This window comes from Lepisma saccharinum, chromosome 8, assembly GCF_977018435.1.
Source record: "Lepisma saccharinum chromosome 8, izLepSacc3.1, whole genome shotgun sequence".
Lineage (NCBI taxonomy): Eukaryota > Metazoa > Arthropoda > Insecta > Zygentoma > Lepismatidae > Lepisma > Lepisma saccharinum.
Genome location: NC_139236.1, coordinates 71707868 through 71733807, shown reverse-complemented (window position 1 = coordinate 71733807; position 25940 = coordinate 71707868). Strand labels below are relative to the sequence as shown.

At 37.2% G+C, this 25940-nt stretch overlaps 1 protein-coding gene across 2 annotated transcripts; it reads right to left on the bottom strand.

Annotated features, from left to right (window-relative positions):
- Positions 1 to 1240: 1240 nt before the first annotated feature.
- LOC145991118 (uncharacterized) lies at positions 1241 to 25726 on the bottom strand. 2 transcript variants are annotated; one of them, XM_083126886.1, is made up of 7 exons: positions 25273 to 25726; positions 18129 to 18253; positions 16754 to 16902; positions 11670 to 14870; positions 10333 to 10435; positions 6661 to 6803; positions 1241 to 1791 (listed from the first exon to the last, which is right to left on the bottom strand). In XM_083126886.1, the coding sequence occupies exons 1-7, from the start codon at positions 25399 to 25401 to the stop codon at positions 1688 to 1690; spliced, it is 3954 nt and encodes a 1317-aa protein (XP_082983012.1). In that variant the 5' UTR covers positions 25402 to 25726; the 3' UTR covers positions 1241 to 1687. The 2 variants fall into 2 exon arrangements, with proteins under 2 accessions (XP_082983012.1, XP_082983013.1); XM_083126887.1 differs by lacking the exon at positions 6661 to 6803.
- Positions 25727 to 25940: the final 214 nt, after the last annotated feature.

The following is a 25940-nucleotide window of genomic DNA, read 5'->3' as shown; positions in this document are numbered from 1 at the left end:
TGCTGAACTGGATAGATGGGCCAGACTTCCAGGCGCCACACATCTGTATTTTCGAACATTCCTGCGATCTTATCTCTCAAGGTGGTGTATTTATCGATGAAAGACCTTGACCTGCCATACACATTGGCAAAGACTGCAAGTCCAGCAGTCATTTCGGGTTGCTCCCACCCTTCCCCGCGAGTTTTCAGCAGCTCTTAGGACAAGGAAACAAGTGAAGGTCGATTTAAAATAACATCCACGCACATTCGATCTTCTCTTCTCGCGTATCCAAGAGAAATCGTGGCAAAACAAGCCTGGCACGTTGGGTAGCGACCGTCGGGTACGGGGTAACATTGGTGCACTTGAGGGAGGGGAGGGCAGAGGTCAAGTGCTATTGGATATCACTCAAGCATGGTGTGGTGGTGTCTATTTTTAGTTCAGACCCAATTGTGAGCGGTAGAGCGCTCGTGAAGGAAATGAGTGGGGAAAAAAACAACGCATTTTTCGGCCGATTTCCTTCAATTTTTCAACTTTTTTTTTTTTCAATTTTTTCTAAATTTTCACGGTTCCCGGGAAAAGGGTCGTTACTTCGAGAGGGTCGTTATACCCAGGGTCGTAGAATCGAGAGTTGACTGTATTTAATCTCGATGATGAGGATGAGTGACAAAATCAATGAAGGGACACTACAAAGAACACCCACTGGACAATTTCTACCTCTCTATCAATTGCCAGCCTCCATGGCGGAGTTGTTAGCACAGCATGCTATGAGGTCAGTGGCCCCTGGTTCAAATCCTGGCCTGCGCATGGGTGTTCTTTGTGTGTCCCTTCATCAATTTCATCATATCTTCACTCATCTTCATCATTACAATTAGCCACAAGAGGCAGAAATGCAAAGTAAAATAAACCAAATCAACCAATCAATCAACTACCTCTCCATTCAAATTTCTACTACTGTTGCTCAACATTTTTTTTTAAAGGGAGTCCTTGTGCAGTAGTTGCCCTCAAAATATATGTAACCAAATTATCCATTGTCATCACAAATATGGGGACAAAAACTTCGGATGTCAAACTCCAAAATGAATCAACATCAATAGTCTCCAGCAAGCAAGTTTAGAACTATCACTCTCTACACATAAATGGGGTGAGCCAGTACTTTCACAGCTGAAAGAAAGCAGTAACAGAAAGGGGGGTGGGGTGGGGGGGAGAAGGGATTGAAATGCCTATCTACATGACAAACACTAAATTAAAACTCACATTGTCTCGTTTTCCTTTTCTCATGTATTACAGGAAAGGTACAAATATTACAGCATTATTTACAAAAAAATGACTTATGTAACAGTTTTACAACATGAGGTACTAAATTTGAAGCAAACTGTCAACTAATAAAATATGTTTCTCCTCTCTCTCTCTACATGAACGGAGTGACATTCTTTATAAAATATTGTCACATGACAGAATCACATTAAGGTATTTACAACATGACAAAAAAGACTATAGGAGAAGCTTTTAAGACAATTGGAGAAATACCCTTTGTTTGTGGTTGCGCAACCACTTTAGGAAGAATTCTAACATTAAATCACCTGAAATTCTGGAAAAACTACCGACCCTGCAATCCTTGCAGGGAAAGCCAGCCTCTTCACCATTCCGTAGACTTGACATGCGTACGAAGGGTCCATCACATGGACCCGTTCAACTCGATCGCCCAATATCACCTTCTCTTCTTTGCCTGCACATCAAGGTCATTGGAAGCTATGTCGGAATTTCTTCGCTTTTTCACGCAACTGGGATCGGTGGAGTTCGGATGGAATGACTCTGGAAATGGAAAGATTTGCCATTAAAATGTATAGCAAGACAAGTACAGAGACTAATTCAACATCTAGAATGATTAGGCTGTGGCTAATAATAAGTTACGTTATAGCATAATGTATGACTGAGCCGATACGACACTCTACCAATACAGATACCGATGCTGATATGGTTATCGATTCATACCTACATCGATGTGTCGTTATTGAATGAATGATTTATTTTACTTTGCTTTTCTGTCACATGTGGCTAATTGAGGATGAAAATTAACGGTAATAAGATGAAATTGTTAAATGAAAATCACAAATGCACATTGACAGCACACAACACAAGCTTCACGGAGCATTATACTGGCCTGAGTCAAAATGCAAGAGTAAGAGTGCTTGGTTATTGCAACAATTAAAAGGTGTTTAGAACATTTATACAAATCAACATATGTAAAGATTTCATTGCAACTATACCATATCAATCCACTAAAGTGTTATATATATTACACATAAGTCCAGTCTTTCACATAATACTGTACTGCTTTTCCAGAATGGATGGTTTTACTTCCAATAAAAAGCTTACATTTCTTTTTTTCTTTCCAATTGTTGCTAATTTATCTCACTTGCAGTTTTAGTTGTGAAATTAGAGGTTTGTAATGCCATATTTTGCAACTAGCTAAATAATCTTACATAATGTAGCAGTCAAGATACAAATACGTATTGTCAATTGTTTGCCTGACACTCGTGGGTGTGTGTGTGTCTACCCAGTAGCATAGTGGAAAAGCCACTGTCTTGTAATCAAGGGATACCAGGTTTAATCCTTGCTGGAGATATATTGCATAGAGGTTTCGGACTTCATCTTCAAAGTGTACTTTCAGTACAGATTAGCCTATCAGAGCATAAAGTGGACTTGAAGCAAACTTTTTGTCTTTGTGACTTATGTCAAATTTAAATATTGAAGTCATACAACATGAAAAATAATAATATGATACTAGATTTTTAATGGAGTTTCCTGAACTAGAGTTAAGGAGATTTAAAACATTGAATACAATATTCAACATTAGGAACAGTTCAAGAAAGAATAATAACATTTGATACATGTGTTAAAATTTGTAGCACTATTTTCTAACTTGTTTTGCTTCATGTGCATGTTCAAATTTCAAATTCAAATGTTAGAAGCTACATCATACTATTAGATTCTATTTACAGAAATATGCAAAACTACTCAAATTATGCGAATGTGTATATACGATGTACATAAGGCTACTGAAATATTAACATAACAATTGGCAAAAAACATACATTAAAAAAAAGCAGACAGTTTTTGCAATTCTACTGCGTATGTCTAAATGTGAATGAAATGTGGAACAAGAAAATGTTGTCACTTAATGTATTTTCATGAATTTGAAACAGTTGGGGAAAACAAGACGAAAAAAGCCCAACTGAAAAAGGCACAGAAAGGCTCTTCCAAAGCAATCCTTTTCCCAACCAATTCCACCTCTAATTGCCTCTCATCTTTAGGGATTTAAGCATTGTGTGCTGCTGTCGCATTGTGACCTACTAATTTAAACTGACATCTCCGCAACTTAGATCTCTCCTTATGTTTGTTCACCTGAGGTTGTATGGCAACTTTTCGCTGCTTTAAGCTACCTTTTGACATGTAAACACTAGCCATCTCCATGTAATTGAGGGAACACATTACATCTTAATGTAACGTCAATCTCTTGAGTGTGAGATTTATTCTCCAAAGCACAGAATATCCCCAAAAACCCATCTTCTTTCCCTCTTCATAATTTTCATATACAGTGGAACCTTGATTTTAAGTTTTTCAGGGATCCAAGGTGGAAAAACTTACAACTGCAGGAAATGTAAAACAGGATAATTATAACATGTTCTCTTTTTGGAACCAAGAAACAGCATTACCTTCTTTTTGGCTTACTTGTGACTCACGTCACATTTTTCTTTACCATGTCAACAAATTGTGAGGGATATCAATAATGAGTGCTAAACATTTCAAGAATTACAGTGGAACCTCGGTTTTACGTTTCTCAGGGAACCAAGCTGTAAAAACTTAAAAAGACAGGAAAATGGAAAATCGAGGAAATTTTATAACATTTTGCTGTGTGGACCATCAATATTGAATGTATGTGAAAAAATTTTAAATCCAAGATTATAAAATTGGGGTTTCACTGTATACTAGGGATGGGCCTAAATTTTATTTCGGCCGATGCCAATGAAGTACCGATATAAAATTTGCCGATCACTTATAAATTCCAAATAGTCCTTCGAGAACCTGAATGGATCACTGACCTCCTTAATAGGTGTGTGTGTGATTCAAGGTGACTGCAGTGCAAAAGAAGTTGCATATTTAGACATTTTCTTTTTAAGAAAGTAGGGCATGGAGATTATCCATAAAAATTATTAAAAAAATGACAGAATTTTGCACTAAATTATAAGATATTTATAGATATATGGAATCAGTAAAATAATTGGTAATTTTACCGATAAACTGATATACCTATATTGGCCGATACCGATAGAGTACCAATTAATCTGTCCCATCTTTACTGGGAATATATGAATATAGAGCCACGGTGGCTCAGTCGGTAACGCATCTGACTACCATGCTCAAGGTCCCGGGTTCAATCCCCCGGCCAGTTCAAATTCGGGAACTTTTCTAACGTTGGAAGCGGCCCCGGCGCGCACCCAGCATCGAATGACATGGGTACCTGGGGGGTAAAGGTGGTCAGGGGCATGATCCTGATCACATCACTTCCACTCATGACCGGATCAAGAAAGTGTGGGGCTTTACCCCCACACCACCTATATGCCTTCATGGCGTGGTGCTAAGCACAGGGGAGCACTTTACTTTTTTTACATCTTTACTGTATACCTATATTTTTTGAATATCAGTTTCACATTTGCTGTTCAGAGGGGAAAGTCACTCTAACCCATACAGGTGAAACAGTGAAAAGATCTCTGATTTGATATAGCACATGCATTTTTTCTGCACACTCACGAAAAAAGAATGTGCAGGTCTTCTAGTGTGCAATCTTCTATATTCATTCTTACAAGTAATATTTGACTTTTTCAAGATCTCAATTCTTTAAAAAGAATTAATGCACTGATCCAAACTTCTTACACAAAGAACAATTTAAGAGTTACTGCATTCCTGTACTGCCCAATATGCATTTGTAACAAAAGAAGTGTGCTGGCAGAAAAATACTGTAACTGTGCTATCGTAATTCATTGTGCATTACTAAACCTTAGGACAGATTATACAGTAACATGGCTATCAGGCTTATGAATATTAGAGTTTGTAGAGTTACATCTAAAAATTTGAACCTTTATCCAGAAACAGCAAAGGTTTTTTCTTTTTTGTTTTAAGTCTACTGATGCTCAGATAGCTAATAAGAACTGGACCTACAGTATGAAGTGGGACCGAAACCACTTTGCCTCTACCTGGGATCAAAACCAGGACCTTTGAGTACAGGGTTCATGGTGCTGATAACATTTAACACCATCTCCACAAATTGCCGAGATTGCGAATGTGTGAGGCATTGTGCATTCATTGCATTTTGCAATTACCACTTTCCTATCTTTTCTTGCTCCATATCAAAAAACTTAAGAGGCATATAAAAAATTTCAAGAATTATACCTATACCTCATTGACAATTGGAAGCTTCAAATTAATTGTTCAGAGGGGAAAGTCACTATAACCCATACAGGTGAAAAAGTGAAAAGATCTCTGATTTGATATAGCACATGCATTCTTTCTGCACACTCAAGAAAAAAAGAATATGCAGAAATTGTACAGTGCAACTTTCTCTACGGAACTCTTATACTGTCAAACTTTACCCCAGGAGACTTGAAACTATGCACGTCCCATAGCCTGAGCCCAAAGCTCGTGCCTTAGACCGCACAGCCAAGGTGCAGGACACTGACGTTTATGGGATGCAATTTTAAATTTGTGAATATTTAAAGGCTAAGTCTGCAGAATTCTTGTACTAAAAACACATAAGATGTCCAATAATGAAGCAATTACGTATACTGATCCCCTTTTAGTGGTTGCTATTGTGTTTAATGACATAATAGGTATAGAATAAAGTGTTAGATTTTCGCCTTGCATATCATTATTTACGGTACTGTTTACTACCGAGGAAAGTGGCATGTTCTTTTACCCCTGTTTGTTTTCTGTCATATTTAGCTACTCATTATGATGAGGTTGAATGATGTTACATAAAATTGATGGGTGGACTCTCACACAGAAAACCAATCTTGAGGCTAAGAGCTGAACCTTATAAATATGCTCGGCTACAGAGGCAGCTTTGCAGCATGCTGGCATCATATTTTGTACGATTCCTTCCTCAGTACTTAATAATATTTTAAATTAAGAGAACTAAGAGAAAGGTCTGTTTTCTCAAGGTTTCTAACAGTATTTTTATGTAATTGTTGCTACTAAAAAGTGTTATTATATGTTATTAAATATAAGACATCAGCATTCAATATGATGAAATCATGTGACGTACTGAAATATTGCCATAAAAGTAAATAGAGTGCTTGTTTCAGAGTAATCTAAATTATACAGTGCAATATACATATGTTACCAAAAATCTAAAATAAAATCTAAATGCTCTGGTGCTACAATCAGGCCCGGATTTAGTGAGAGGGAGGGCTTCAGATGGAAAAAATGAAAAAAGGAGGCCACAAAATTAAAAAAAAACAAACATGAAAATTATTAAACATGTAACGGAAATCGCATATAACACTCCTGATGTAATTAACCCTGGGCCACCATCACATATATAAATCCGGGCCTGGTTACAATCCTTAATAAATTTCACAGCTTTTGGTTGCCTATATACTTTGTTCACTTTAAAATACTCACCATTCGTGTTCTCGGCCAACGTTCTGGTTCGGTCCCTCCGAGAGCCCTTTGTGAAAAGTGGCCGTGGCTTGTACAAATCGTCGCTACTGTATCGCTGTAACCGACTTGAAGGTGTCATGTGGTGACCACCAACAACTTGCTCGCTGCAGCACAAAATAAGTTACACAGTAAGTGCACACCAGAGAATAGTGAAACATATGTAATATCCTTTCCACTTCTAGGCAGCTTTCCATACATACAACTTAATAGATGAGCTTGTTGCCAGATACCAGTACAAAAACATCCTACGCTACAGGGCTTCACTCATCAATTGGGACTGTTCTGGTGAATATACCCTGCTTTTGTTAGATAAATTTCTGAATATGAAGTGTCCTGGCCTTCCGAGGTTGTAATCTGCCTTTACTGCTTTGAGGTAGCTCTTCAATTGCCCTCCCTGTTAGGTAAATGCCGAGCATTTTGGAGTTCCCACCAGGGATCGAACCCAGGACAGCTTGCACCAAAGGCAAGAGAGATAACTTCTTCTCTATGCAGGAGCTCTTAGTAACTAGTAACACATGATACACACACAAAAAAAAAACAGCTTTCAAATATTTAAACAACTCTGGTGGTTGTTTTCTCGTAACAGGTAGCTAGCCATTGCATCTTCACATTTCCACTAAAATGTGCAATTCATAATTGGGAAGAGAGAGACGCGGTAGTATATAAATACGGAGAAACTAGTACTCTTTACTAGTACTTTATCCCTGAAACTGTTTTTTCTTCTTCGTTCTATTAATATGGGAGAAGGGCTTTGGATATGCGGTTGGATGTGGTGGGATGGTAGGGGAAGGCAAACCATTTATATTGGTTGTTGGAAGTTGATTGTGGCTGTTTAGGGTGCCTGACCTGAATTTCCACTTTACTGCACCAAGTGGAAAGTTGTGCTTCTATGTAGCCATGTTTCAGGGATTTCAGTGATGGTGGCTATCTCTTCTCGTCGATCCTCTTCTCTGCAACAGTAGGAGAAGGTTCTTCGATAAAAGTTCAGCCACACATTAGCTTTTTGTTTGGGGGGATGGCTAGAGAGCATGTTGCCTGCATCTGGTTTTCTGTAGACAGTGGTTATGAATTTGTTAAGTGCACGGCTGATTGTGATGTCCAGGAAGTTGATCTTACCATGTTTCTCTTGTTCTACGGTGAAGTTGAGCCTGGGATGGATGCTATTTAGCTTGTTCACTAGAAGGTAGAGTTCTTCTGCCCTACAAATTCATAACCACTGTCTACAGAAAACCATATGCAGGCAACATGCTCTCTCTAGCCATCCCCCCCAAACAGAAAGCTAATGTGTGGCTGAACTTTTATCGAAGAACCTTCTCCTACTGTTGCAGAGAAGAGGATCTACGAGAAGAGATAGCCACCATCACTGAAATCCCTGAAACATGGCTACAGAGAAGCACAACTTTCCACTTGGTGCAGTAAAGCGGAAATTCAGGTCAGGCACCCTAAACAGCCACAATCAACTTCCAACAACCAATATAAATGGTTTGCCTTCCCCTACCATCCCACCACATCCAACTGCATATCCAAAGCCCTTCTTCCATATGGCATCAAAGTAACACAAAAACCCAATGCCAAAATAGCTGATAAACTAAACAAACACAAACGGTACTTCCTCTCCTCCCCTTGATAACCCAAGTGTATACGATGCAGAGTGCGAGTGCAAGGCACATTACATTGGAAGATCCATCAGATCTGTCAATGATAGAATCAACAGCACCTAACATGCGAAAAAAGCCCAACCCACCACTGGTCTTGCCAAACACATCAAATACCATAGCCATAAAATTCAAAAGGTACAAGTCAAACACACTGCCCACACACTCGTAGACACCAAAATCAAGGAAACACATGCCATAATGCACTTCCCGCACGAACTAAACATCGATAGTGGACAGGCACACCACACTTGGATTCCCTTACTACAACAGTTAACACTGGGAAATAGCAGACGTACAGTTAACAACAGCGCACCTAGCGGCAGCCGGAGTGAGTGAGTACTAGTTTCTCCTTATTTAAAATGTGTAAGTTGTACAAAACACATGGAAGAACTGAAATAATCACCAGAAAAGTGATCGAACTTGGGATTATGACATCTCTCCGATGCCTGTTCCCAGATTCACTCCTAATAACAGACCATTGACATAAGGCAAATGCGTTCAACATGCACTGCCAGTCTTTCAGTGCATGTGATAGAACATTTTAGCCACTTCCTGCAAGTTGGCAGAAAACCAAAAACCATTCTGAATTGATCTTGTATATCAGTTTCCTACAGCCTGTTGCAACTAGGAGGTAGACTTGGAATGTGTGCGTCTACCTCAGATTAACCAGTAATACTAACTTCCAAAACAAAGTAACATATGCAAAACAGCACATTAAACCAGTGATTCTTAACCTTCCCTTTTCGTGGCCTTCCTTTAAATATATTTTGTTGTTTCAGACCCCAACACATGAAGTACTAAAGTGCATACAAATACTTCTTTAAAGTTGCTCATGAAGAGCTTTTATTACAATTAGCCCATGAAATACAATTTATGACAATACTTACATTTTACTCACCAGTAATATTTTCTAAGAAGTAGTTTCATATTTATTTATTTTTAAATAACTTTATTTAAAACTGGACAGCATATTTGCCTTAAACTTTCGCAACAAAAATAAACCCTACTAAGGGAGCTTTCAGACTGAAGAGACATGCAACAAGCTACCTGTGTTGATGGGAAGCAAACTCTCAGTAATCAATGCAACATTTTGAATCAAGGTGAAACCACAAGCTGTAAGTGTTGCTTGTGTGTCATTCAGACTGGGATGTTTTCTCAATGACATGCACCTTGTTGTTCGTTCCAGTGAGGCAAATGCTTGTTTACAGACTGAAGGAGCCCATGTTGCTTGTTGCTTCGGTCTGAAAGCTCGCTCAAATTTCATCACCTTGCAGACACCCTGGAGGCTGGCAGACCACATGTTGAGAATCACTGCATTAAACTTATCATGAAAATAATGCAAATCAAAACTACAATGGAACAATCTTGAATCACGTTATTACTTTGAATTCAATACAAAACAAAAAAATATTAGCAAGAACAACACTTTGTTAGGTATACTCAATAAATATAGCTACTTCAATCACTACCTGGTATAAACAAATCATAGCAACTAAAGCATAAGAACAAAGCAAGCCCAATATACAACATCAAACATTGATAAACAATGAGAAGATAATTTTGAAACATGACTATTCCTGAAAAAAAAAAATAAGGCAAAGAAGGATATGCAGGCAAGTCAATTGGGAATAGCAAACATGCAATGACTGACAAGACAATAGGAAGCCATTGTTCTTGATATTAAATACAGAGGATCGAATGCTGAAATATCATATTAATGTGCTAAGACATAAACATACAGGCAGAGCAAACTTTTATACTTTACTATAAGGAAATCAAAATAAACAATAGCTCAGACATACAAAGTAGATGCATGAATAACAAAAGATGTGATTTGATGCATTCAAAATTATCTATGATATATTGTAATTATGCTACTAGACCAATAATGATATTTATACTTGTGGTTTGCCTTCTATTGATACAAAACAGTTGTATTATAATTTAAAGACCATATGCAATTAAGTACAATTACCTGAGATTCTCAGTGTCCACAGGAAATATCACATTGTTGGTTGAGGGCAATTTATCATTCATTTGAACCTTGCCTTGGTGTCTCAGAGGGCCTGACTGATTCTCTAAAACAGAAAACAAAGAAAACTCAATGTCACATTTTCATTAGTGTGTGATTGACATGTTAAAAAAAAATATATATAGAACATAAAAGCGGAAATGGCAAGTACACACATTCACACCTTCATGCATGGTTAAATTTTTGACACACTGAACTACCTACACGAAATAGTTATTCACTTCAATATCTTCTTACGCCTATGCAGAATGTAACATCCTCTTACAAGTTATAAAAAAGAAAAAGAGCCCAAAATAACACAATGAAAATCTGATGTTTCATGGGTTTCCTACTTTCACTGACAAGGTGGAACTGTTAAGAATATAAACCATAAGGTAAAGAATTTTGTCTGCCACTTTTAACTTATCTTGTTTTAATTCTTCAGACAAAATATACATGAACTCTTAGTGTGTTATGCTAGTTAGGCTGTTTCCAATTTTTATCCCTAGATGTCAGCTGTGGTATTACAATTCATACTGGAAAGGCTTGTACTAATTTTATGAAATTTTTATTTCAGGCACACAGAGATAGGACTGCTGTCATTCATGAAAGAAAATTATAAAATGGCATCGAAAATTCATGCAACCCAATCATCATTATTGTGTACACTGTAGCCACCTTATATCTCTGTAACAGGTGGCAGCAGTATTGAGTTGCAATTCATTTTACAGCATGTGTTCAAGCAGAGTCTGTTGTATTGTACATGATTTGTTGTTCACCTGACCCAGCTTGTATTCACTACTCACTGCACAAGTCATGCAGAAATTTGGGTACACATATTCCAATACTACATCCATAACAACATTGTTTAAAAACTGGCATACTGCTGTAACCCTCAGTGTTGCCCACAAAATTCAGATTTCAAATTATTTGATATCTGTTTCGGATGCAACATGTAATTCAGATAACCAGATAGTACAGATTTCATGAAGGATTTATAGAAAATCCATACAGTGAAAAACGAACACAACGAATAAAAGATATATGTGGATAGCCCATACAAACGGAAAAACTGTCTGGATAATGCACCCATTTGGATACTCCTAATATTTGGATAATTGGGATAATTTGAATATCCAGATAATATGGACAATTTGGATATCTAGAAAGAAAATTATTAAATATCCAAAGATTTTAGTTAATACTAACATTGCTAGAGCAATTCGTTAGGGGTCAGAAAGAGGGTGGGTTGCGTTACTTTTTGATTTCACAACTAAAACCAGTGAATGGGGACAGCTTACCTTTGGTAAGTAATGGAACTCTTTTCCCAGTGTCTCCAGACACAGACGAAACATCACTTTCTGGACTGAGCGGCATGATGAAATTTTCAGGCACTGGAGGAGTGTTGATCAGCTTCCTCGGCCTTCCTCGCCCACGCTTCTTCTCTTCGCCTGCATTCTGTTTGCTGCATTCATCATCGTGTTCTCGGCTATTTTCATTCTCCGGTGTTGGCAATGGATTATGCTCCATAACTTGATGATCTGGATGAGGTTTGTTTGAGTTGCTATCTTCATCGTCCGTGATTGTTACCACGGCGATGGGTTGAATGCTGTGCGACAAATCACTATCCTGGATATCTGAAGATGACATGTTATGTGGGAATGACGAGCATGCATTCTCATTGGGGACAATTTGAGCAAAATCTGTAGAATGGGAACCGTAATAATTGGAAGAGGTTTCATTAGAAACATTGCATCCTTTAGGCAATGAAGCACCAAATCTTGACATAAGGGACACCCTAGCTTCTTGTGCATTGACGGATAATGGTGTAAGATGAGATTGTTTAGGAGGTGTTCGCTGCAACCCGACAGCTGCCATTAGTCTATCTTCTTCTTCGCGCTTGCATTTATTTGTCGGTGAAACTGGTTCACCCAACGGTCTACTATTAATACTCTTGGCTTCGATATTACCACCTAAGTAAGAGATAGCTCTTTTATTTGCAGATGTTAACTCAACATCATCTAATGACAGAACATCCTCGTATTCACTTAAATCGTCTGTATCAACAGAACTGGCTGAGACATCTGACAAACTATCGCAATCTTCAAGTTTGCGCACGTACGAGACAAAATAAGGTAGTATCCCGTAAAAGTCATCGAGATAATAGCAATCCTCATCCTCACTGTCGGACCTCTCATTTGTAGGTGGCTCTGCACCAGAGTTCACTTTCAAAGGACCCTTCACGGACAACGACGCAAAGACTTCTTCTCGTATATCGCTCTCCACCATGCCGAGCTTCTCGCGTGTCACTTCAGGTGGCTTTGCAGCATCCTTCATAGTTGCCTCGTCAGATTTGTGGTGTGCTGCTTCATCTTCAAGGTCAACATACTCATCATCTGGTTTACTACATCGACTACTGTCCTCGTGGACATCAGATGATTTCCGAAGCAGACTGCTCTCTCTCCTCATTTGTTCAAGTCTCTCCAGATTCTTCCTCTGTTGCATTATTTTCTTTACCTCGTGAATGTTTGAAGCAATCTTAGGTTTCTTGATTTTCAACACTAAATTACCTGCACTGTTAATAGTGGAATCATACATTTTACTTGCGTCGCCACTGGAAGAACAATCAGCTGCATCATGTACCGCATTCTCAGTATTTGTACCATTAGCTGGACTACAGCTGGATCTACCTGAGCCATCTTTTTTTCTTTTTTCTTTGGAATAGTCAGCAGTGTGTACACCTTCCGAATCTTTGGGTTTCTCAGAGCTACCCTCAGATTTTGATCTTCCATCCTTCTTGTCATGTTTATGTGAGGAACTCGATGACTTTGTGTCTTTGTTGCTATGATAATCAGATCTCGACTTATCCCCATCTTGATATTCTTTGTCTCTATCTGATCTCCGATCATCGTGCTTTCTATCACGTTCATTTCTATGATCGTCACTTTTCTGTTTATCTTTGGACTTCTCTTTATCACTCTTTTTATCTTTGTCCGACTTCTGCTGGCTACTTGATTTCCCACTAGCTTTATCATCCCTGTGTTTCGATGGTGTCTTTTTACCATCATCTTTGTGCTTTGAATGTTTTGGGCTTTCCAGCTTCTTCCTATCTGTAGAGTGAGAATCTCGTTCGCTGTCTCTTCTGTGTCTTTCACTTGACTTGCTCGATTCTGATCTACGTTTCTCATCTTCATGCTTTCTCTCCTTCTCATGTTTATCTGATTTGGATCTCTCCCTGTCGGATTTCTCATTCTTTTCTGATCTAGACTTGTCTTTCTCGCTTTTTAAACTTTTATCTTTCCCACTTCGGTACTTGTCTTTATCATGCTTTCTCCTTTCTTCAGAATTCCCATCTCTCTTTGAATCTGAATTTCTTTCCTTTGAGTCTCTGCTATCGGTAGACTTCAGCCTGTTCTCCCTTCTTTCTTTCGACTTCTCATCTCTGACTTTCTCAGATTTTCTGTCCTCATCCCTAATTTTATCACATTTCTTCAAGTCTTCTTTCGACTTTTCACTTCTCCTCTCTTCTTCTTTCCTTTCATGCCTTCTTTCCCCATCTCGTTTTTCACTTTTATCTTTTCCTTTATCATGGTTTCTATCTTCATTTTTAAATTTATCATTCTTCCTGGCATCTTCCTTTGACCTTTCCACCTTTCTATCTTCCTCCTTCTTGTCATATTTTCGTTCTTCTCGCTTTTCACTTTCACTCCTCCCCCTTGATCTTTCATCTTTCACTTTATCATGTTTCCTGTCTTCATCCTTCACCTTTTCACTTTTCCTGGCATCCTCCTTTGATTTTTCTACTCTTCTCTCTTCCTCTCTTCTTTCATGTTTTCTCTCCAAGTCTTGCTTTTCATCACTCTTTCCCTTCGATTTCTCATCTTTTGCTTTTTCAAGTTTCTTCTCATCTTCCCTCTTTTCAATTTTCTTGACATCTTCTTTCAACTTTTCTTCCTTTTTCTCACTTTTCAGGTCTGCATCTCGGCTATTATCTCCCTCTCTTGCATACTGATTATCTTCAATTTCCTTCTCATCTTCCTTCTTCTCAAACGTTTTATCTTCCAACTTCTCTTTATCTGTTGGCCTATCTCCACCCTCATCCACTCCATCGATGTCTTTGAGAATGTCCCTTCGGGTCTTTTCAAGTGCTCTATCCGGGATATCGAACACCATTGGCATGCTCTCTTTTCCGTCGTCACTAGACACTGACGATGATGAACTATCCATCGTAGAGTCACCAAAGGTGTCCTCATGATGAGAAGACTCTGCAGCTTCATCTAATTTCTCAAACGGGGGTGACGTTTCTTCTTCGTCTTCGATCTGATCCCTTTCCGGATCTCCATTGTTGAAATCATCAAAATCATCGTCACTCTCCAGCCGTTCTGGGGACACTGGATCGAGATCCGCAGGCAGGAGATCAGCCAAAGTCAGTGGCTTTTTTTGCACTGTTGACTTCTGCTCTGAAGTGTTTGTCTTCGCTTCTTCGATGATGTGGTCAGGTTCTGCAAATAAATTGGAAAGGTAGCTGTTTGAGTTTGTTCTGACAGCAGTTAAATTATCACATGACAAATATATAAACCAGTTACTAACCACTTACATTTGATCCCACAAGGAACTGCACTTCATGAATACAAGGTGATAGAATTATCATAAAGGGGAAGTTTCTAATTTTTAATTAAAAATCTCATTAACATAAGAGGAGGGTATCAGGCCCGTAGCCAGAATTTTCTTTCAGAGCAGGCTCATCCTGTATCAGCAGCTGCCATCTAAAGGCAATAAAAAAAGGAGGGGGGTGTAATCCATGAATTTCTCAGTATATTACAATTTATTATACAAGATGTATAATCTTGCTAAGGAACTAAAATTAATTTCCACTATACACAATTTAAATTAGATATTTGTAGAATTTCGGGAGGAACAGGGGGCTGCCATGCCTGGAGGGCATCAAGTAACAAAACAAATTCAGGATATTTGTATTATAGAAACTATTTTCAGTAGGACTCATTTGAAGGCAGTGAAGGTGCAGATCACTGATTCTCAGCATGAAACAGAAAAGTATCTGAAAGTGGGCTATCTATGGTGTTACAAATACTTAAGTATAAAGAAACAATTCCATCTGTGACGCATGAAGTAGTACATTTTACATGGCCCTTAGCAACATTTTTTGAAAGTGCCAGATAAAGAATTTTTCAATGCCATTTATTGATTACTGGCAGTCCCATGAGAGCAATATATATCCATCTTAGATTATTTTATGCTGTTGCATATTTTATTATATAGAATATAGTACCATAAAAATCTTGATGAATTATACTAATGGGACTCTCATATTCATTCTCTCCCTTCACATGGACCATCACCATGCCGTGTGTATCCTTGACATCCAGAGGCAATAATATTCCAATTGCAGATGTATATATTCTGATGGTTCTGTGACTGAGCATGTTATGGTTGATTTTCAACCTTACCACTGAGGTTGCTGGGTGGACGTAGGTGTTGTTTGTGAGTGTTTCTTCATCAATTTTATCCTTCATCCTCATCATCATAATTCGCCAAAAATGACATAACAAAAATACAAATGCAAATACACACAATACAGATGTAATGATGAAGGCAGACTCAATAACAACTGCAGTGATGGCCTAATATTACATTTCTACCACTTACAGAACAAAAGTTATGATTATTTTTGGTTTGGCTGGCAACTCCAAAAATGTAGTTTTCAATTTTGTTTAAATAAACTCCTCTGAATAGTTCTATTTGGAGTCAAATCAAGATATCTCCACTTCTAATCCTTAGCAGTAAGGTGGAGTCACGTACGTCCAATTTACTGACTCTTTTTAAGGGTCAAACATATCTAAGAATACATTATTTTCTCTCTCTACTGTAAATTTGATAGATTGGTTCTAACAAGATGAAATATTCTAAGTTGGCAAACTCTATTGCTCAAAGTCTACTGGCACTAGAGCTCTCAAATTATGCAGAAATAATTTTGCATTGCATTCCACACTAACACAACATACTTAATAAAATTTGGAGAAGGTCATATTGAAAAGAACATATTTCTGTGTGATTCGGCATGGCATTTTCATAAACTACATATTTCACCATATATTCCTGTATATTTTGTAAGTTCATGTTACTCAAAAATTAAGGTTCTAGTAACATATAATGTTAAAAGCACCATTTGCAAATACTCCTATCCGTAAAATTATGTAGCTTTAGTAGTTCCTGACATATTGTTAATACATAATGGTTTGTATTTAGTAAGGCACATATGAAACATAATGGTTTGTATTTAGTAAGGCACATATGAACATTTCCCAACTAGAGATAAAACAAGCAATGAACAAAAGACTGCTAAAGTTCCACACACAATACTCACCTTTTGGAGCCTCGTTCCCCTTGTTTGGCTTGTTAATGCCAAGGAATGTGTAGACAACATCTTCCACTTGGGGTAAAAATACTGTGTATATCTTCGGATTGACCACTTGGTCCACAACCCTCTCTATGCCAATGTCCAGAAAACCAGACCTGTAATAATAAGGAAATGAAATAACAGCTAATGAAGAAGAAACAAGTAAGTTTATGCATAGCTGTAGCGGTGGAAACTTGTCAAAATTACTGTCATAACTAACCAAATACTAAATACTGTACAATTTAATTGCAGCCTAAGCATTTTAAAAGTGGTTTGGATTTCACCTTGCATCCAACATCCCTATACCAAGTCATTGTACACATTTTATTGAGCACAAAGTTAACATTTCTTATGAAGACAACGTTTTTGTTATTGTATTTAAAAATCATGATTGATGAACTGTAAACACACAGTAAGAAGCAAAGAAGAAAACATGGGCCTCAAACTGTAATATTTAAAATTTTCAGCAATTACGGAAAGTCACTGCTCAAGAAATGCTTTTATAACTGGGCTACTTTCTCAGTACAATAATAATTATCTCTAGGCTAGGGAAAAATGTTAAAAAAACTCTCTTATCTTTAATTGAACTGAAAAAATATTTAAGAGTAGCTCACCCCAGTGTTGACATCAAAATATAACTAAATGTTACAAAATAAAATTTGGTATCCAATATTGTCAAGTCCACTGGCTTCATCAAGTGATGTTAATGGTGAGGTGTACTTACATTCCGAAAACTGCAGTGGTACGAGTGTAAAACAAAGGTTACAACAGCTATAGTACTACATACAAAAGGTAAGAGTGAAAACATAATGTTGCTATGGAGGTTTAAACCTGTACAGGCTTCCTCTTGAACTTGGTGAAATATACAATATCTAATTTGATAACATGTTAAAGTAAGTAGATTTCACTCTATTAAAAATGTGACAACATATTCCCAAAATGGAACAAAAAAATAAATAAATCAAGTTGCTGTCAAAAAGAAAACTGACTTTACTCACAAACTACAGACTATCTTCCTACTATCCTATCGATAAATTTATTTATAAAAATTAAGCACAAATAAGTTACAAATATCTTGAACACATGTTGTTGAACTTAAATAAAAAAAAACAGTGAATACTCTTAATTGGATTGAAAGTACAGAACAACCACATTTTTTCCACTTAAAGCTGTCCTTTAAATATGGTAGTTTGTGGCTTTCGTCATAAAAAAAATGTAAAGTATCGGACAGCTCAAATGCTATGATGATGATGACGCATAGCAACTAAATATCTACATTAACACCATAGTGATTTGAACAACATATATTTAAAATACTAGTCATCAATGAAAAGTGACATACTCATGGACATGTTTCCGCAAACTTTCTCGCATCTGGTTTTTGTTGAGATCAGGCTTCCACTTCTGAGTAGCCAGAAAACCTGACACGGATCCCTCCACCCTCTGTCTGAGATTCTGATATGCAGGCTGGAAAAGAGAAAAAACATGCAAATAGATTTATGCACACACATAAGCAGACACAATACATAATGTCAGTAAAGCCGTGTGTACTACTTATACATTTGTAATTTTTTTTTTAAAAAAACTGTAGGAATAGGTTCTCCCATTTTGGTGTGGCTTGTCCTGGGTAATATTACCTCTGAATTTGTTGAGCTGTATGTAGGAAATTGAAGCATGGTTCTTTGTTGAACTTATGGAAAAGTCACGCCTCCCCGATGGCGCAGTGGTAGCGTCGTCGCCTTGTTATCAAGGGGTCCCGGGTTCGATACCCGGTGGAGGCACAAGTGGTTCGGATCCCACTTTAAACTGTAGGTCCAGTCCCGATTAGCCTTACTGCGCATAAAGTGGACTTAAAACACCAAATCAATCAATCAATCAATTATGGAAAAGTCATAAAGGGAACAAACATTATATACAGGGTGTTTCCAGCCTGATGATACAAACTTTCAGGGATGATGGAGAAGGGCACATGTATCAGTTTCAGATAAGGAACCCTGGTCTGGTAACGACTTAGTCGAAAGTTATAAGCAAAAATCGGTGTATGAAGATGTAATACTTTTATTACCTGCACAAGTTTCACAAGCTGCTACATTCACAACAGCTCGGTCACCTGATCTGACCCCACTTGATTTCTTCTTGTTGGGTCATGTGAAAAGTCTTGTGTACGAGACACCTGTCAAGAATTCTCGCTGCCTGTGACATTGTTCGAACGACCCCGGGGTTGTTTTAACGGGTACGCCAGAACTTTGTGCGATGATGTCATGCCTGAAGCAAAGGTGGGGGACGCCACTTTTAACAACTGTTGTGAATGTAGCAGATTGTGCAACTTGTGAATAATAAAAGTATTACATCTTCATACACCGATTTTCGCTTATAACTTTCGACAAAGTCATTTCCAGATCAGGGTTCCTTATCTCAAATTGATACATGTGCTCTTCTCCATCATCCCTGAAAGTTTGTATCATCAGCCCGGAAACACCCTGTATATATTATTGAAAATGTATATTATACATGGGGGAAATTACAAATGTAAGTACAATTGGGTTTATATTAATTGTTAACCACTGAGCTAATGAAATCTTGTAGTTCCTTGGGTGAACATCAAGTATTGATTTTCATAAGCATCCTCATTTTGAACACAGAATTCCAATTAATACCAATTGGGAAATTGATTACTTTATCATTATACTCAGGACACTGATAATCATATTATTAATTTCATTGCAATGATGCTGGTTGGATAAAACTGTTTTAAAATAACCTCTTGTGTTTAAGTATAATTGATGCCAGGGTCCGGTACCAGTCTGCAGCCTAGCGGTTGAGAAACAATGACTTAGAAGCAACATTCTAATTGAAATAATTCTGATGTAATTCATTTACACAAGCAGTCTCAACATTAGTTGAATTCTATGCACATACTGGACAGATTCTCTGATTAGTTGCTCATTCTTGTACAAAATAATTTTCCCAATCAACTACTGCTTTCTTATATAAATAGGTTGGGCAGGTCAGTATGATGCTCTTAGCAATTTAATGGCATTTTGTACATGCTTAGAGCATTACCATCTATACACTTTGAGTTAGTTAGGATTTCCAGGGAGGGTTCATACTTTTCCTCCTCTCCACCACTGTATGCAACTTTTCCATGTGAAACATATGCTTCATATGGTGGCAACATACAAGTTCGGTCATTTGTGGAAGCTACTACTTTTCACAACAATGTTATTACGTATCTTCCTAACAAATTGAGGTATTAATTATTATATGTTCATTTGCATGTCTGGGTGAAGATCCAGCTGGATTCTTTAATCTCAGGGTGGCTCACTTTTAAAAAGACTCGTCGATTTGTAAGTATCCGTGTCTGGCTAAAAGGTTTAAATAATCTGTAAGGGTCAGTAGCAGCTTCTGCCTATTCGCACGTGCACATCCAAATAAATCTGCAATGCAATTAATTTTTATTATACTTATTAACTGGAAACGATCTCCTTCAAAACATCAAACGTTCCGAAGCCCAGTCGCCCTGTGCTCATTTGCCGATGTTTGCAGCATGAAAGAAAAGAGAAGGGACTCGCTCTTCTAACTTGTGGTATTATGGGCTTCACGCACACAGCTAGCGATGCCTTCACGATACAGCAGTGTTGCAATCCCGTTCCATTCGAGATTGTAGCGGTGTAGAGGCAACCCACACATCGTCGTAAATCGAGGATTTCTTTTTGGAAAAGGGAATTTCTATGGTATCTTCGCCCACACTGTTCCGAGCATGACAGGGGCAAAAAAGAAGGAAGGATGGGGGGGCGGGGAGGGGGAAACTGAAAGTGAAATGTGTGTTTTAAACAATGTGTTGCATTGTCTTTACTTAGTGCAGCTTGGTCAAAATAAAGTGCCCTTGTGGTGCTGTAGATAGTCGAATTATCAACCCATGCAGGGGAACCGTGGATCAGTCAGCTGTGCCTGCTCATGCATTGCAAAATTGTTGCACTGTGAAAATCTCGTTCGTTTCTGTGGAAAGTGTTTACTTTCATAATAAAAGGAAAAACTGTACATAGCGAAAGCAGAGACATAATATTTAACGTTGTTGAATTTTTGGAATGAATTTAGCCACAAAGCATGCAGCGACTGCAGTAATACGGATACGATGGAAGGGAAAGGAAAAGTTTGTAGTACGAAGAGGGCAGTGTGGAGTGGACTGAGTGAGTATGGTTATTTTCTTTAATATTTATTATTCTCTTGACTTTGCTTCCTTCTGTCGGTCATTAGAAGTAAACAACTGATTTTCTGCATGTGGTGGTTGGATCTGCTACCTTGTTTGCATGAGTAGCTAGAGATAAAATTTTCACCCGGGCAAGGTGGAATTTTGGTGCCAACTACTTTCCACTTTCCTCAAATATAAATCATAATCATGTTATATATTTACGGTTTTAATGAAGAAAAATAATAGCCATATTTTAAAAATACTTTAATACTGTTGAAGAACACATTTATTGTAGGTATGTGTTTAATTAATACCTACATAATGACATCAAAACAACAAAAACCTCTCAGCTTAAATTGCTTCATGATTTAGCAATATAATTATTACGTGCTTCATGATTTTGCAATATACTTATTAAGTTATTTAGCAGAAATTTCAATTAATTCTTGTCAACAATAAATCCAACTCTTTTTAAAACAAATAGCCATGGTCACGGTGGAGGCACATAGTGGTTCGGATACCACTTTAAACTGTAGGTCGTCTCTATTTGCTTTTCTGTGCATAAAGTGGAGCTAAAAAATAAACTCAAACAAAGAAACAAATAGCAACGGTTAGGATTTGCCTCTAATCAAGGAAGATCCTCGGTTTGGTGCCCCTACAAGGTCGGCACCCCAGATAATCGCCTGGCCCTGCTTGTTTGATGTATCCAAATGTTATTATTCTTGTTCACTATTATCAGTGGAGCGAAGAAGGAAATTTTTACTAAATATTTTGCAAATCGACAATAATATTGAATATTGTAGATCGGTATTTCTATGTTTATAGTGATTTTGTCAGGTTATCGAATGTTGAATTATCTATACCCAGTAACAATAACAACAATATTGTTATTATTAACAATAACAATAATTCACCGAAGTATTTCCAATTTATATATATTAATATGTTTTATATTTTTCAAAACTCTCTCACAGCCTTGGGTTGCCAATACATTTAACATCATTATGTATGCAAAAATGGGTGCGAGTATTTGAGAGGGTTGATAACACTTATGGACACGAGTCTGAAGTGCACACCCATAAAGTCAGACAATGAGCTGCGACTGGAATAAGTACTCCTACACAATGAGTTAAAATTAGTAGAAATAACCTATTGAAATATCTGTCACCTTCAAAACTTGCAAATTAATTTATCCAAATATTTCAGTTATATCCACGGTCATTTAAAGTATTCTAAACACATTCTTCGTCTCTCTCTACAACTTCAATACACTATCAAAATTGATACCTGAACACTACCGTTAAACAAACAAACAAAAAAAAACTACCTACATAATGAAATGAACATGGTGAGTAATTTAGTACTCCTCTCATCATGCTACATATAATTTGTAACAGTTCAGTCCTAATAAACATGATCTGAACATAGTACATGGTTAGACATAAATAAAGAAACATGGAAAAGGGATACAAAAGCATATACTTAAAACTTTACTCATGTGTTTTTTTTAGTGTTGGGCATTAACCCTTAACCGGGCAACCAGTGTCTGGACACAGTTGCTTATATTTATTGCCACATACCTCAAATGATACTTTCTGCGAACATGATATTTTCTGACTTTTTTGTTTCTCTCATTTCACAATATTTGACTTTGTTTGATAAAGATGGTCAGGCGTAAAAAAATATTTTCCATTTCACTTCCGTAAAAGGGCAAGCAGTGTCTGTCGGACACAGTGTACAATTGATATGTAAAGAAGTCTACTTGCATATGTATTAACAAATGTTTAATAAAAAATAAATTATTTAATAAGATAAAGATATCACATAAAATATTATTAACGCTAAAAGAGAAAAAAATGAAAAATATATGAACAAATAAAACTATTTCCTCACACTACCTTCCGGCATTACATGTTTCATATACTATGCTGCAAAAAATACAACATGCAATTACAATGATGATGAATACAAGAATTATGGACATAACAATGATGATTAGGATAAATATCACGTCACTCGCTTGTTTGAACAGCGATGAAACTTAAAAATCTCGAATTAGAAGAGCAAAATCCATAGACACTGCTTGCCTGGACATGTTACAAAAATAGCTTGCCCAGATAAGGGTTAAATAAAATGTATCCTTGACCCTTTGTAAATATGAAATGTGAAATATTTTGCATTGTCTACGAGGATTTCGTTGTTTATGAATGTTTTCAGTTGATTATTGCTCGCGGAAAAGTGTTATTGTGAAGTAAAGTACGTCTGTTACCTTAGAGTGTTACTTTACCATGTAGAACAGCCCAAACACTTCGTGCAAGTGAATATAGCACCCAAAACGACTTTCCACAACAGCAACTATAATTTTACGTAGTTAGGTTAGGATTGCTAGGTTTGGTACAGAGTTATTTTTGTAGTGTTCTTTCGCTATTATGCCCAACCCTGTGACCAAGTGGTTAGCACATCGTGCTGCGACGCCAAGGGTCCCGGGTTCGAATCCCGGTCGGGCTTGGTTGTTTGTGAATGTCCTTTCATCAATTTACATCATTTCATCACTCATCCCCATCTTCGCAAATTAGCCAAGAGGCACAAAACGCGAAGTAAAATAAACTAAATCAAATCAAATCAAAATCTTTCGCTATTTTAGTGAGCAAACGAACAGTTTTTACGGTAACGGTTCTGATTGTTTTATGATTTCTCCTAGCACAAAGACTAATTATTGTAGACTTTTGGAAATCATTGTCACACGAAATTTGAACGTTCCTTAAAGTAATGAGCACTGTTTGGACTCGAAAAAGGTAACAATTGACAATATAGAAAAAGTCTGTAATTCACTTCCTACTTCTTATGCACTCCTGGTGACGTATCTGGAGTTAGGTTGTGGGGGTCGCGTGTTAAAATTGTACATTCACGTGTAGAAGTTGTAAAATAATGTTGTTATTTACCACGATAATTCTCCATATGGCATGTTCCGTAGTGATGAAACATTGATCGTTGGTTACGTGCTACAAAACTAGGAATTGCTTATTGAAAGTGATCATTGGCCACAAATCATTCACGGATAACCATTTCAGGTAAGGTTAGGTTTAGTTAGGTTAGGCAAGCATAGTTATAATATTTCGTTCGTAAAACTACGCATGTACTCCACTGCTGATTTCAGGAAAAATGGCGTGTTCCGTGAAACATTGTTCGTCCGTTACGTGCTACAAAACTAGGAATTCCTTATTGAAATTGATCATTGGCTCACAAACCATTCACGGAAGGTTAGGTTAGGCAAGCATAGTTATAACATTTAATTAGTAAAACTTATAACATTTTGTTCGTAAAACTAAGTTATTTATGTTGAAAAAAACAACTTGAAAATTACCTTACGCACTTCTGATGGACAAGATATTCTCAGTTGACAAGCGACAGTAAATATTGTAGAAGCATGGGAATGAATGTAGAAGTAAATCGGAACCTTAGTAGAATGGGTATGACTTCAGATAACCGGACCCATCTCCAATTTTCTTCATATTTGACATACTCACTAATTGAGGCCTCCTAATCATGAATCTGAAGTTAAAATTTGTCGGTCACGTCTAGAAATTGCGAACCATTGGCACGTGATTAGGTTAGGCAAACATAGTTAAAATTTGGTGTCGTGGTAGTATCAGGAATATATATATTTGGTTGTGAAACAAAAAATTTCGCGAAAATCGAGTTTCCATTCCGAAAACTGACGCCTTATTTTCGCTTATTTTGCAATTTTTAGACGTTTCAGACAAATTTTAACTTCAGATTCGTGATTAGGAGGCCTCAATTAGTGAGTATGCCAAATATGAAGAAAATCGGAGAGGGGTCCGGTCATCTCAAGTCGTTCCGTAGAATGCATTTAGGGACTTTATTTTAATGCTAAGGGAACCAAACCTAACCTGCCTAACCTAACCACGATAGCACATATTGAACAAAATATTAAGTGATCGCTAAAACTCTGCAATATGTGTTAAGAGACATAAATCGAAATCGAACCATGTAAAAATTGCATTCGTAGCATGATGAAATCGCAATAAAACAAAAGGAACTTGAGCCACCCGTTTTTACAAATAAAACAAGAGAAAACATTAATACACAACATAATCTTCATAAACAATGCGAAAGTGTGCACTTTACATAAAAGGGTCAAGGAACAGAATGCAAAAATACACAATTCAGCAGCTTTCAACATATCAGGATCTACTGAATATGACGAATCCAATAACATGTTTGTTTTTATTGTAAAATTCAATTCAATATTGATTTAGAATATTGTACAAACCTTTGTATCCACATCAGCTATACATTCTTTACGGAACTGGTCGAAGATTCCTTGGCTTTTCAACTGACTGACAATTTTGTCAATCAACCCATTATCTCCTGGTGGTAACTGAATTCCTGACACATCCATCTTTCCTTCAAAGTAGTTTACTACCTGAACATTTATATTGTTTCTAAACAGTAAATAAAATTATACATTTGCCTCGCATTCACTGACACACCATCTTGCAGAACTCGAAACTTTTCCCTTAACTTTGTTAGAAAACTGTACGATTATGCAATGAACACTATTCATGTCTTTGTCTAGAAATTGAAAAGTACTTATTTTGGAAAAATCCTATAAAATCTGCGAACTTCACAAAGCTATTTACATCTCTAAATCCCCAGAGAATTTTGTTGCTGCTTATTTAATTATAGCACGGGGATCACGCTGCGACTCTCACCACCATTGGTTAGCAAGGGTGACGTCACTTGGACAAAAAACAAAGCGAAACGCAAAATGCGTCATTGCGTTGTTTAGATTGATTGATTGATTGATTTAGTTTATTTTACTTCGCGTTTTGTGCCTCTTGGCTAATTTGCGATGATGGGGATGAGTGATGAAATGATGAAATTGATGAATGGACATTCACAAACAACCAAGCCCGACCGGGATTCGAACCCGGGACT